Source organism: Nannobrachium achirus (assembly GCF_963921795.1).
Source record: "Nannobrachium achirus genome assembly, chromosome: 22".
Classification (NCBI taxonomy): domain Eukaryota; kingdom Metazoa; phylum Chordata; class Actinopteri; order Myctophiformes; family Myctophidae; genus Nannobrachium; species Nannobrachium achirus.
Window position 1 is genome coordinate 32,472,541 of NC_137829.1, and position 13,216 is coordinate 32,485,756.

General features: G+C 41.0%; 1 protein-coding gene across 1 annotated transcript in view; it reads right to left on the bottom strand.

Moving 5' to 3' along the window:
* Positions 1 to 3,266: 3,266 nt before the first annotated feature.
* tns1b (tensin 1b) overlaps positions 3,267 to 13,216 on the bottom strand; it is a gene marked incomplete at its 5' end in the record, with an annotated part of 487,320 nt that continues 477,370 nt past the window's right edge. Inside the window, 7 exons of the mRNA XM_080752851.1 lie at positions 3,267 to 3,571; positions 4,683 to 4,712; positions 7,220 to 7,288; positions 8,528 to 8,696; positions 9,742 to 9,768; positions 10,862 to 10,936; positions 12,874 to 12,951. Coding sequence (XP_080608977.1) covers positions 3,433 to 3,571; positions 4,683 to 4,712; positions 7,220 to 7,288; positions 8,528 to 8,696; positions 9,742 to 9,768; positions 10,862 to 10,936; positions 12,874 to 12,951 — 587 coding nt within the window. The 3' untranslated portion in view covers positions 3,267 to 3,432. The remainder of the gene's footprint in view (positions 3,572 to 4,682; positions 4,713 to 7,219; positions 7,289 to 8,527; positions 8,697 to 9,741; positions 9,769 to 10,861; positions 10,937 to 12,873; positions 12,952 to 13,216) is intronic.

A 13,216-nucleotide genomic window follows, 5' to 3' on the forward strand; every position in this document is an offset into this window, starting at 1 on the left:
GGGTCCCCGGACCCCCACTTAGAGTCTAATTTATAATCTGTATTATGACGATGTCGCCTGCAGACTTTAACTGATCTTAAAGTCAACAGCGCACCACCTTGTTAGCCTGAAGATCATATTGTAAAAAATACAATTAAAAAACGTTCAAAAAAAGAAAGGAGGCTGTTTGGGTGCATTGAATCAACCAATCATGAACAACTAACTGGTGTCTCCCTCAGTGGTGGAAAGTAACTAAGTAAGTACATTCACTTAAGTACTGTGTACAATTTTGAGGTATGTACTTTGTTTTATGTACATTTACTCCATTACATCTCAGAGGTTAACAATGTACTTTGTTACACCACTACAACTATTTTGAAAACTTCAACCACAAGTTCCTTGAAATTCTGCTTAATAATGAGTACTTTTACTTTTTGTACTTTTAAGTAGTCTATATGTTGATGGCAATAGTTTTGTACTTCTACCCAAGTACTGTAAGTTGAATACAGGACTTTTTTACTTGTAGTAAGTACAAGTATTTCTACATTGTGGTATCGCTACCTGTGATACTAAAATGGATATGAAGTGACAATACAATGGATTCAGATTCTGCTACATTTTTCTTAAGTAAAATAAACCACGTCACTTCTTCCACCACTGGTCTCTCTGTTTGATCACAGAACTGGCGAGGAAACAGAATTCTCCCCACCTGGACTTGTTGGATGACGCCACAGCTGCACGGTGGATAAACAAGACAACATTTACTGCCTTTCTTTTTTTAACCACTTGACCCCAATATCGTTGAGCGGAGTTCCTCTGGGCCCTATGCTTGTGTCTTTTCTGTTTTCTGTCATTGTGGGGAAAGCTTTCGCTGAAAATATCAGATCGACACGCTTGTCGATCTGATATTTTATACAATAACAGATGCTGGGGTTTAAGTGGTCAAAGAAACCGTACTACATACGACAGGGACCTGGAACTGTTTGAAATTGGGAGAACAATCATTCAACATTTTGGGCATTTGCATATTTGAGAGAGCTGGGATGTTTTTTTTTTCTTCTTTTTTTCTTTTTTTTCTTCTTTCCTTAGAAAGCTCTTCATTAAAAAAAAATCAGGCACCAAAATTCTTTTGAGTACAGACCTACTCGGAAAGCAATCTAGAATATTTACAATGACTCACCTTGCCGTGTGCAAAAAATAATGTCCTCTTAACATTGTATGCAAGAAGGCAAAGATGCACCAAGGATGAAATCAACCTACAGTATCATTACATAGAGACAGAAACAGTTCAGTAAAGTTTGATTAAGCAGCCATATTTCTTTTACAAAAGAACATGTTCAACCCTCTGACAGTGGCAAACTATATACTGTTGTACGCCCTGACCACTTTTTTTTTTTCCTTTCTTCTTTTTTAATCTTTGGTTGACCAGTCGTAAAAAGCCTGACAAAGTAAAGATTTACAATCCACCCTTGCATCGCACAACTTGACTTCTTCCTTTTTAAACAATTAAATAAAATAAGAATGAACAAACACAACATGATGCGAAATAGGCTCTATGCACTGCAGCCTGCATGTTGGAGAGAAGTTGGGACTCTTCTCACTTCCTTCAGTCAGCGTTACTGATGATACTAATGAAGGCTCTGTTCCATTCTGCTCAAACAGAGTCAGCGTTACTGATGATACTAATGAAGGCTCTGTTCCATTCTGTTCAAACAGAGTCAGTGTTACTGATGATACTAATGAAGGCTCTGTTCCATTCTGCTCAAACAGAGTCAGCGTTACTGATGATACTAATGAAGGCTCTGTTCCATTCTGCTCAAACAGAGTCAGCGTTACTGATGATACTAATGAAGGCTCTGTTCCATTCTGCTCAAACAGAATCAGCGTTACTGATGATACTAATGAAGGCTCTGTTCCATTCTGCTCAAACAGAGTCAGCGTTACCGATGATACTAAAGAAGGCTCTGTTCCATTCTGCTCAAACAGAGTCAGTGTTACCGATGATACTAATGAAGGCTCTGTTCCATTCTGCTCAAACAGAGTCAGCGTTACCGATGATACTAATGAAAGCTCTGTTCCATTCTGCTTAAACAGAGTCAGTGTTACCAATGATACTAATGAAGGCTCTGTTCCATTCTGCTCAAACAGAGTCAGCGTTACCAATGATACTAATGAAGGCTCTGTTCCATTCTGCTCAAACAGAGTCAGTGTTACCAATGATACTAATGAAGGATCTGTTCCATTCTGCTCAAACAGAGTCAGTGTTACCAATGATACTAATGAAGGCTCTGTTCCATTCTGCTCAAACAGAGTCAGCGTTACCAATGATGATACTAATGAAGGCTCTGTTCCATTCTGTTCAGACTCAGCGTTACCAATGATACTAATGAAGGCTCTGTTCCATTCTGCTCAAACAGAGTCAGCGTTACCAATGATACTAATGAAGGCTCTGTTCCATTCTGCTCAAACAGAGTCAGCGTTACCAATGATACTAATGAAGGCTCTGTTCCATTGTGCTCAAAGTCAGTGTTACCAATGATACTAATGAAGGCTCTGTTCCATTCTGCTCAAACAGAGTCAGTGTTACCAATGATACTAATGAGGTCACTCTGTTGAGAAGAGACCCAACTTCTCTCCCAAATGGCTGCTGTGCACATAGCCTACCGTCATTCGCCTCGTCCCTTTCATGTGTCATCCTGCCAGGGCCACCCGCCCCGCGTCACTCGTCACTCGTCTCACACACACAGCCACGCCCACCCCCCGCTCTGCACTTCCTCTGGTCCATCCAAGAGTCCGTCCGAGAAGAAAAGCACATGCACAGAAACACGCACGCACACACGCGCACATAGACACACACGCACTTCTATACTATCTATTCCAGTGGTTCTCAAACCCTTTTCGCGGGTCCCCCGAATATGTGTTTGACCGCTAAGTTGAAATATTTTGTGCCAGAGACCCACATGAAAGGTTTGTGTTCTTAAACAAAAGAAAAGGTTATTTTTTTTCCTTTTTTTTTTAAGATTTCTTGAAAATGGCTGATGTACAAGCTCACAACGTGTTCGAGACGGGACGCATTGCGAGCTTGTAGATCGGCTATTCTCAAATAGCCTACGTATTGTGTATAAGGTTGCTAAAATCAAGCCATTTTGCTGGGGACCTCCTGGACTTCATTGAGAACCACTTATTCATTCACCTCTCTTTCACATTCTCACTCTCACACTTCCCTCTATCTCTCCATGTGCTCACAAAGACATTCACACGCTTGCTTTCAGAGAAATGTACACAAAGACAGATAAGGTGATGCTTAAAACCTAAACGCTGAATTGTCCAAAATAAGAAACAAGTGTCTGTGTGGTTAAAAAAAAAGAAAAAAGAAAAGAAACAACCAAAGCAACAAAAAAAAAGAAAAGAAAAAAAAAACACGCAGGGTTCTTGCTTGTTTTGGTCGGCCTCTCATCGCTTCTGCGCGCTGATCATCTTGGAGACAAAGTTAACGATGGCGCTGGCGGGCTGTTCGGGGTCCATCTCGGCGAACAGGTGGCTGACGTTGTCGGTTGTGCTTCCTTGCTTCCGTGCCACGAACCCAAAGAACCTGGAGGCACAGAATCAGTACTATGAGTTGACACATCGAGATTTTGTAAATCACTTAAAGGGATGTTTCACTTTTTAAAAAAACTGTAATTTTATCATGATCATACAAGTTAAATGGCTATATTATAATTATAAAACAAAATCTATATGTCCTCCAAGGGAAATGTCCAAAATCTGGAAATAAAATCATTCTCATGAACTGGTACATTAATAGACTCTAAGGAGGGGAAACACACTCAAACTTTATCCAGGCCGCAGTGAAATCACCATCAGATTTGGACCCCAGTTGTAAATCCACAGGGTCTGAGGCAGCTGTGATCAAAAGCCCCCAACAAGACCTCTGCAAATCTCAACCATCCTCTGCCAACAGGCCTAGCTCCTTGGCAGCAGGAAGGCTGCTTTTATCTTGTGCCCAGCCATCTATCCATCTATTATGCTGCCTAGCCTCTGTTTTCAGTAGTAGGGTTGGGCCATATGACTTCAAATCATTACCACCATTAGTTCAAACATTTGCCTCGATTACAATGGGCTATTTTCACTACTTTTGTGGTCCACCGCTGTACAGCGAGGTGGTTCATCAAATTAGAAAATAAAAATAAATGATCATCATCCAAAGTGCTCCTCCATTATTCGATGAATCTACATAAGAAAAGGAGTACAATTACACACCCCATGAAGCCTTGAATTCATGGAGATCTTAGTTTTTGTCGCAATCATGAGCCAATAATTTGAGGCTGCTCAGTAGGAGACTCTATTGACTCTACTGGAGTCAATGGACCATAGCAGTCTAACTGTATTTTGATTGTCTTAAGTACCAGCTCTTATGCCTTAACTTAAAGGCCTGTCCATACTGAATGTTTCGTCAGAGCTAGAGTTCTGACTTTCCAACATGCAGCTTTCCGAACTCTAATTTGGGGTAATTCTTTTCAGAAGATGCGAGTGACGTCATTTTGTAGTTGAACCGGAACCTTTCCGACGAAAAGATCGGTGGTCGGAGACAGTATGGACTGGCCTTCAAGTTAAGGTATAAGAGCTGGTACTTAAGACAATCAAAATAGAGCCCTTAACAGTCATGGAGAATAATCCTCTCTGGGAGGTTGTGATGTACTTACTTGGCTGTGCCTCCCTCTGGCTTGTTCCACCTGCACAGACGGGGTGAAGGATTCATGTTAGCTTACGGGACTTTAAACATGAGGAAACATCTACCAACATCTATGAGCCTAACTCACACAATACCTGCAGCAGCGAAAGGAGACAACTGGATCAGGGATCATCGCCATACTGGCTTGTGGTGGACACTTTTGTCAAAATGATATTTTTGACACGGACATACAGAATAAGTGGACAATAATATAACCAGAAACACAAAAGCAAGGGTCTTCAACAGGGGGTCCGGGACCCCTAGGGGGTCCTCAGTGTTAAAACAGGGGGTCCTCCAAATCTTCCAATCATTTTTAGGTGGTGCCATGATTCCCCCCCCCCCCCCCCCCTCTAAAACATGATTATCATGTATTATAATTATACTAGGAGGAAGATTTTTTCCAAAAAAGTATACAGAAAGAGTTAAAATTGGGTTTTTATGTGGCCACACCCCCAGTTCATTAAGTATGCATGGATGGCATGGTGGGTGGTGACCCAGCTGATATAGCCACACCCCACAGTGTTGGGTGAATGGCAATTGGGGAGGAGTTGATACTGTGACACCCTTAGTATCTGTGTTTTTTAACTGACACTTTTGGCCACAAGGTGGCAGCCTCCAAGAGAAAACAAACAAATACTAAGAGAATACATCATTTAAAAAAAACACACATCAGGACATCCAATGAAGTACTTTCAACCTCCTAGACACATGAAAAACAGAAAAAGTACAAAACTATGGCACCACCTCTTTAACAACTTGAACCCCAGTGTCCATATTATTAGAACTGAAGCCAAAAATAGCAGATCTACAAGCCCACAACGCCTCGCAGCGCGAGCTTGTAGATCAGCGAAGAGGTTTGGTGGAGAGGGGAAAAAGAGCAGACTAAGTACAGAGTAAAAGGTCAAGTTTATTAAGTATTGACGGTTCAAATGGTTAAATATCTGAAAACACAAATTGACATGAATCCAAAATACACTGATGATCGTGCTGTCAAGCGATGAAACTACTGTATATGGAATCTATGAAAAGGAACCAAATGGGGTCCTTGCAAATATAACATTTGAGAAGCACTAGTAGTGGACTCCTAATGTGCCATAGTGTCGTAGTAAATAAGTGTCATACATTATTCTGAAGAAAACGTGGAGACTTGACATTCACACACCTTGACAATTGGGTTATTATGATACAAATAAGAACATTATAATGGTGTGTAAAAAAGAAAATCTAAAATTTGCCACGGACAAGACCATATCTGGACCTTACACAATATATCTGCAACTAACTCACATAATATCTGCAGCATTGAAAGGAGACAACTGAATCAACACAGGGAACAAAAGAGCGATTCAGTGCCATGCTTTCTTTGGAACGCTTATTCAAAAGCTCAGTTAATATCCCATCCAGATATAACATGCACTGTACTATGTAAACACTGTATAGCATCCAAAACTGTTCCTTTCAGGATTTAAATTCAAAAGTAGCAAGAGCAACAAGCTCAGTGGATCCACGACTTTTGATTATTTTGTGTTTTCGTTAATTTAAGAAAAAACACAAAAAGTTAAAATATGGAGGTAAGAGGTTTCTGCCCGACAACAGCGATGCGGTCACTTTGGGGCAGAAAAACCTTACAGTTCCATATTTCAATGTGTTAGATATTTATTTCAGCCGTATGGGTCCATTTGCTTAGTTATTCTTGAAATGAAAAGTGTTTCAAAATAACTGGTTTAACGCATACATAATGTGTACATTAGAGCACTATTTCCCAAACAGTGGTTCGCTCGGGACCCATTTGTGGGTCACAGATCAATTTTTATGGGTCACCACTCGAATAGAAATCCAAATGTCTTCTCCTAAATATATATATGTTACAGTCAGATTGGGTAACTCAGTGAGATCGCGGTAAGAGCGCTTGTTTTGTCGTTCACCACATACCCCTAACACCACCTGGATCAATTCACTTTGATAGTCTCTTATCAGCGCACCTGTGTAATTCTGCGTAGTCAACATGAGATGGCGACAACAGCCATTCACTTGTGTAGTCGCTGACGTCACTCGTCTGCGACACCTCTTTCTTTGTTTATCTACTAGCCTAGCTCAAATGTGTTTAGCCATTAGCATACTATGCCTAACTCTAACCCTAACCCTAACCTTAGCCTCAGTAAAACGCTACATTGTCGTTGCCGTTGTTGTGGATCAAAGCGACCACTTGTTCCGCCCCGCGCCGCACGACGAGCGCTCCTGTTCTCAATCTTACTGATTCTCAAAAACACTGTGACATATATATATATATATATATATATATATATATATATATATATATATATATACGAATAAGAATCAAGAAGTAATGAAAATAGGCGATCTACATGCTCACGCCTGTACATCTGCTATTTTCACAAGTTTGGGCCCCAGTTTTGGGTCTCTTTTGGGTCTCGACCTGAAGAGTTTGGGACCCACTGCCTAGTACACACTTAGATACGGTATATAGCATTGTCGTGGGGTACTCACTTTCTGTCCTGAGGGTCGATATCACAGAAAGTGACAGTGTTGCTCGGGTAGTGCCGTCGGAAGAACAGCCTGTGGAACAAATGAAGCCACATACTGATGAATATCCCCCTGAAAAGCCAGCTCATGTTTGGCTGGGCTGAATGCAAGGCTGCGTACAGTGTCCTGTTACAGTGGTTGCAAACCACATGTTCCTCAACCAACCATCAGATACATGTCTCCATTTGTCAGTTTGCGTTTTGAATTTCATACGCGCAAATAAATACAAAGAAGACAACATATATACAAATACAAATACAAACTAGAAGCAGTGCTCTTCCGAGCACAGGTCTCCACCAGGCCACACAAATCGGCCTGTTATAGCGCCACCATGAGGCTGATTTGAAAAATGTGGGGCAGAGGTTCTAGATTGGCATCCAGGGAATGTGTGTGCTCACTTTGGCAGCGATCGGGCCAACGGTGACTGAGATTAGCTGCACACAAACTGCGAGGACACACGCACGCACGCACGGACGCACGGACGGACGGACACACGGACGGACGGAGGGGAAAACATACTCTCCCTCAGCCTTCGGCTGGTGGAGACAATTATATACAGTATATACAAATATGTACAAGCTCAAAGTGCTGTTTTTGAACATTTTCAAATGATCTTGAAAGTGCTAGAAGTTGAATTACTGATTTATAGTTGATAGTCTTTTGTCATATTTTAGTCATCTGAAAAGTTTTAGTTTTAGTCTAGTTTTAGTCGACTAAATATTATAAGGTTTGAGTTGACCAAATCTACAGTTGATTGTCTGTAGATTTAGCTACAAGCTACAAGCTCACAACGCGTCGCGCTGCAACGCGGTGTGAGCGTGTAGATCAGCTATTTTCATGTTTGGCTGGGCTGAAACATGAGCGCAAACCAAACATAAAATGACCAATGCGACCGAAGGTCGCATTATACCCTGAAAAACCTTGTCGCTTGTCTGACTGTCCGACTGTACAGGAAGTGATGTCAGTGTGATGTCACATGTTTTTCAGTACAGGAAGTGATGTCACGTGACATCACTTTTATGCCCATATATGAGTAATTCTGTACCACCCTGAGGTGTCTTACTAGTAGTTCTACTGGAACTATTCTCCATTAGTCCCTGCCTATACATTTCTAGTTCTAGTTTTTATTTGTCAATAATATATAATTGTCAATATATTTACTCTGAGTTTTAGGCAGTTTTCGTTTCTTTTTTATTTAGTTTTCGCCAGTGAAAAAAAGTATAGTCGACAGTTTCGGTCGACGAATGGGAACACTGCCAGCAGGGGACTCACTTCCTGTGGTTGTCGGTCAGCGTGATGCCTTGCGCAGACACCTTGAAGTGCACGATGGTGGCAGTGGGGGCCGTGGTGGCGGCCAGCGTCTCGCTGATGGCCTTGGCCACGGCCTGGGGACCCGTCAGCGACTCCATGTCCACCGAGTTGATGTACAGCACGTTGCATGCTGGGAGGAGGACAGACAAACACACAGAGTCACACGGCTGTTTTTCTGTGGCAGCGAGAGACAGAATTGGACCAGTGGTGGAAAGCAACTAAGTACATTTACTGTAAGTACTGTACTTATGTACGATTTCGATGTACTTTACTTTTTGGCAAATTTTCAATGCACAACTACATCTCGGCGGCAAATACATATACCCTACAAGTCAAAGGTTTGGACACAGCTTCTCCCTCAATGTGTGTGAGAAGCTCTGTCTAAACTTTTGACTGCACGGTAAGGAATATCTTTTTTTTTTTACTAAATTACAATTATTTGAAAACTTTAGCTACTAGTTACGTTGAAGATTTAGATTATTAATACAACAACTTAAGCCCGTAATACAGACTATTCGAAAATAATAAGGCTCACGGCGCGTTGCATGGTGACACTTTGTGAGCTTGTATCGATCTGCTAGTTTGACAAAATATAACTTTTCGCTTTGTTTCAGTAAATATAAGTTGACACCACTACTTTTGAAATTGCACACACATGATTTTGATAGAAGCATTTTATTACAGCATGGCATTGCTACTTTGACTTAAGTAAAAGTACTTCTTCCACCACTGGCAGAGACTGAATTGAACAAGCAGGACATGGAGGACACAGGTTCCTTTGAAGACGTGATTATGGGAATAAACAGTATCCTATATGCATACAGTCACGGCTGTTAATGGCATTCATGAAGTCAAATAACATGTTTTTAATCGACCTGTTCATGCACACATACTGTATATAAATATTAATAGCTTATATATATATTTCTTTTTAAATGCTGTATTCTTGTCATTACACAGCATGCTCTCTCAGACAAGGCTGCTCAGATAGAACATGAAACACATCCATCATCTAGCGTCATTCCACATCAAACAGTTTGCCATATTTGGACATACAGTTGGACGGCAATGTTAACAGACTGTAAGAAAGACAAATCTACACAAATTCAAGCACATTCAAGGAAACAAGAAGCATTCCAGAAGAAGCAATCCAAATGAATGTACACAGGGTTTACCATGGGAATCAGCAGGGGCCTTTTGCACTGGAGTAACAAGGAAGTGGTGTTATTTGGGGGGAGTGAACGGTATGCGTCAGGAAACATCCTTTCCTTCACATTAAAGTTATACAGTGTAACCTTCTCAATTAAACTGTTTTGTTTATATAATCTTTCCCTGGTATATTTTTCACAATAACCATTCCACATACAGTGTTTTGACAAGTTCTCTAAACACTACTATCAAAAGTCCATATTTCAAAATATCACAATATTAACACAAGACCACTCAAAACTCGGATTTATAATAGAGAAATGTCAACTTTTTGAAGTCAGAGTGGCTTGAAGTCCAGTGGGAAGTTTCCACAGTCAGTTATGATTTGAGGTGCTAAGGCATCTGCAATGCTTTTTCACACAATATTCACATTTTTCGAGAAGGATCTGTATATATATAAAAGTATATATAATATAGCTATAGTATTAAACAATTGTTAAACGGCAAACGGGAGGTGACTCCAAAAAGGACGACTATAATAGTAAATAGTAAAAACATTAAATGTCCACCTAGTTAAGGATCTATAATAAGTATATTCTGCTTTATCTGGACACATATCTTCCATGATTTTCTTTTTACCCATATCCACCAAATTGCTTTTATTTATTGCCTTTTTCTTTACCCTTGACCATTTTCTATCAACTTCCTCATTATATGTGCAGACTTTTCAAGGCAATCATCTATCTAGAAACAAGTCGCATAAAAGCAGAATTGAAAGGGCTCTATGTGACCGAATTTTTCCAAACAGTGGGTCTGCCCCATTTGTGGGTTGCGGAATGTTTTTATTATTATTATTTTAAAATGTTGAAAAAATGGGTAAAAAGTATTAACATTTTTCAAAAACTTTTAATTAATACAATTTGTTCTTTACAAAAATGTAAAGATATAACTAAATCATCTTTAAATAATAATACAATTTAACTTTTAAGAAGTAGTAAAATAGCTGAAAATAGCAGATAGCTCACTACTACAACTGAGGGCTTGTAGATCGGCTATTTTCACTAGTGTGGGTCCCAAATAAAAATTCAATTGTCTCTTTTTAGGTCTTGAGCTAAAAGGTTTGGGAATGTGCTGCTGGATACACACCTGCTCCTTGTTTGAGCCGTTCAGCCAAGGGGTTTGCTGGCGTGGCAGACACCTCAGACACCTCTTCATTGAGATCTATACAACATACAGTACAAAGAGAGAGAGTCCTGAAAGATCATTTAACTCTGATTCTACCAGGTGTCATCGCCATGCTGGCTTGTGGTGGAATTTTTTTTTTTACAAAATTAATGCACAATAATATATTACCAGAAACACTAAGAGCTATCCCTGAATGACCATAACAGGTCTGTAACACTGAGGCCGCTTTTCGACCGGCAAAGAAGCGGTTCAGGTTATTTCTCCCGCCTGGGGGGCTGCTCTCCATTCCGACATGTCGCCAGTCCGACATTGACTTCTTATTATCGGAGTGGCAACACTTCCATAGAGGTCAAGGTTAAGGTTAGGGTAAGAGATAGGGTTAGTGTCAGAATGGAGACATGTCGGAAAGGAGACATGTCGGAATGGAGAGATGCACTCCTCCCGCCTATGGGATGAACCAGAGGTGAGCTTTTCCACCGAGAACCGAGTTGGTTCCAAACCGTAAAAGGTTCGGAACGGGAACCACAAAATCCTTGCAACCAATTTGTACACACTCAGGGGCCTTTTCCACCAAAAGAACCTTGGTTCAAGAACCAGTGCCGTTCAACTTTCTTGGAACCTTTGTTCGTTCTTGCGAACCGGCTTGCATTTCCACCAGATTGAACCAGATTGAACCCGATTGAACCAGAGGAACCAAGGATTCTATGGTTCCCGTTCGGAAACAAACTTTTACAGTTCGGAACCAACTCGGTTCTCGGTGGAAAAGCTCACCTCTGGTTCATCCCATAGGCGGGAGAAAGAACCAGAACCGGTTCTTTGCCGGTGGAAAAGCGTCCTGTGTTATGGGGTCCTTGCAAATGAAACATTTAACTCATACTCTGCAATCCCCGTCGAAACCGTAGATTTCCCGCTGTACCGCGGTGCCATGCCCGTAGATCCCGGAAGTTTAATTAGCTTTAATCATTATGAAAGGATTAAAAGTATTATCGCAGATTTTCGCTGATTCGGGCTCTTTAGGCCCGTCCCTTAACTGTACCCGGTCGTATTTCCGGTCTGGACCGGATCTAGCTTTCCGTATCCGGTCTGAGGCGTCAAGAGTGAATCAAACGCGGTTGCCGGTGGGCGGTTAGGAAACTGGGGGTACTTATTTCTAATGAAATTCCTAATTTGGAAGTAACAAAATAAATGGGAATTAGGAAGATTGAAGTTAGTTGTTTTTCAATCCGATTTTTGCGTTTGGAAACTTTGATCCAGTCTCTACACGCCTGGATTATGATCCCCGCACATATCGTGCGTTTTGTGCGCGAACGTGTCCACGTGTTACCATAGCGCACACTTTTTTGTAAACACTGGCGGATAAGCAGGGATACAGCGTGGCAACGGATATGTCTATTTCAATGGGGTTTTTTTTTATTCGAAAGCTGTCACCGAGTCTACACGTCTACTAGATGAGCCGCGCACAGATTGTGCACGATGCGTGCGCGTGCCCACGTTAAAAGGTAAGGACAATTTGGCAGCTGCTTACTACAGCTATGTTTAAAATGGCAGCAAAATTGTTAAGAACCTCTAGTACCAGTGTCCTCCTAATATGCCATAGTGTGGTAGTAAATAAGAGTCACTCGTCTTATGATGAAAATAAGAACACTCTAATGGTGTGTAAAAAATAAAATCTAGAATTTGCCATGGACAAAACCAAGTCTTGCCACAAGCACATTTCTTTCTCTTTGTCCCTGGACAAATAATATACATATAATTCTAGGGGGTCCTTGACATGAAAACGTTTGGGAACCACTGACAGAGAAACATTGTTTTTTCAGAAAACTGTCAGGATCTAGAAGCCTTTTTTCCCAGGTCTAAATGGGTTAAAAGAAACCCATGGGGGTTTTCAAATGTCTTCATGTCACGGCCCCCATTTCAAACGCGTTAGCTAAGGACCCTGAAATGAAGAGGTCTTGCGTTCATTGGTACAGTACCTGTGGTGGGGATGAGCAGTTTGCACGGCAGGGCCAGTGGCGTGATGGCGTGTTGGTAGACCAAGGCAGACAGACAGCCTGTCAGACACACAAACAACATGGATTAAAGCAACAAATATATATATATAATATATCTCACGAGTCACGACTGAAAAGGATTGTATGGCCAAGTATGCATGGCTGATTTGTGAAACCAAGTGAAAGAATGATGAAGTTTTGATGATATTCAGAGGCATATTTTTTACAGAAAGACATAGGGGGTGGCAAAGAAATAAGTAACCATAACCCCATTTCAAATATAGCGAAAATAGAAGATCTATAAGATCTATAAGCTCTCAACGCG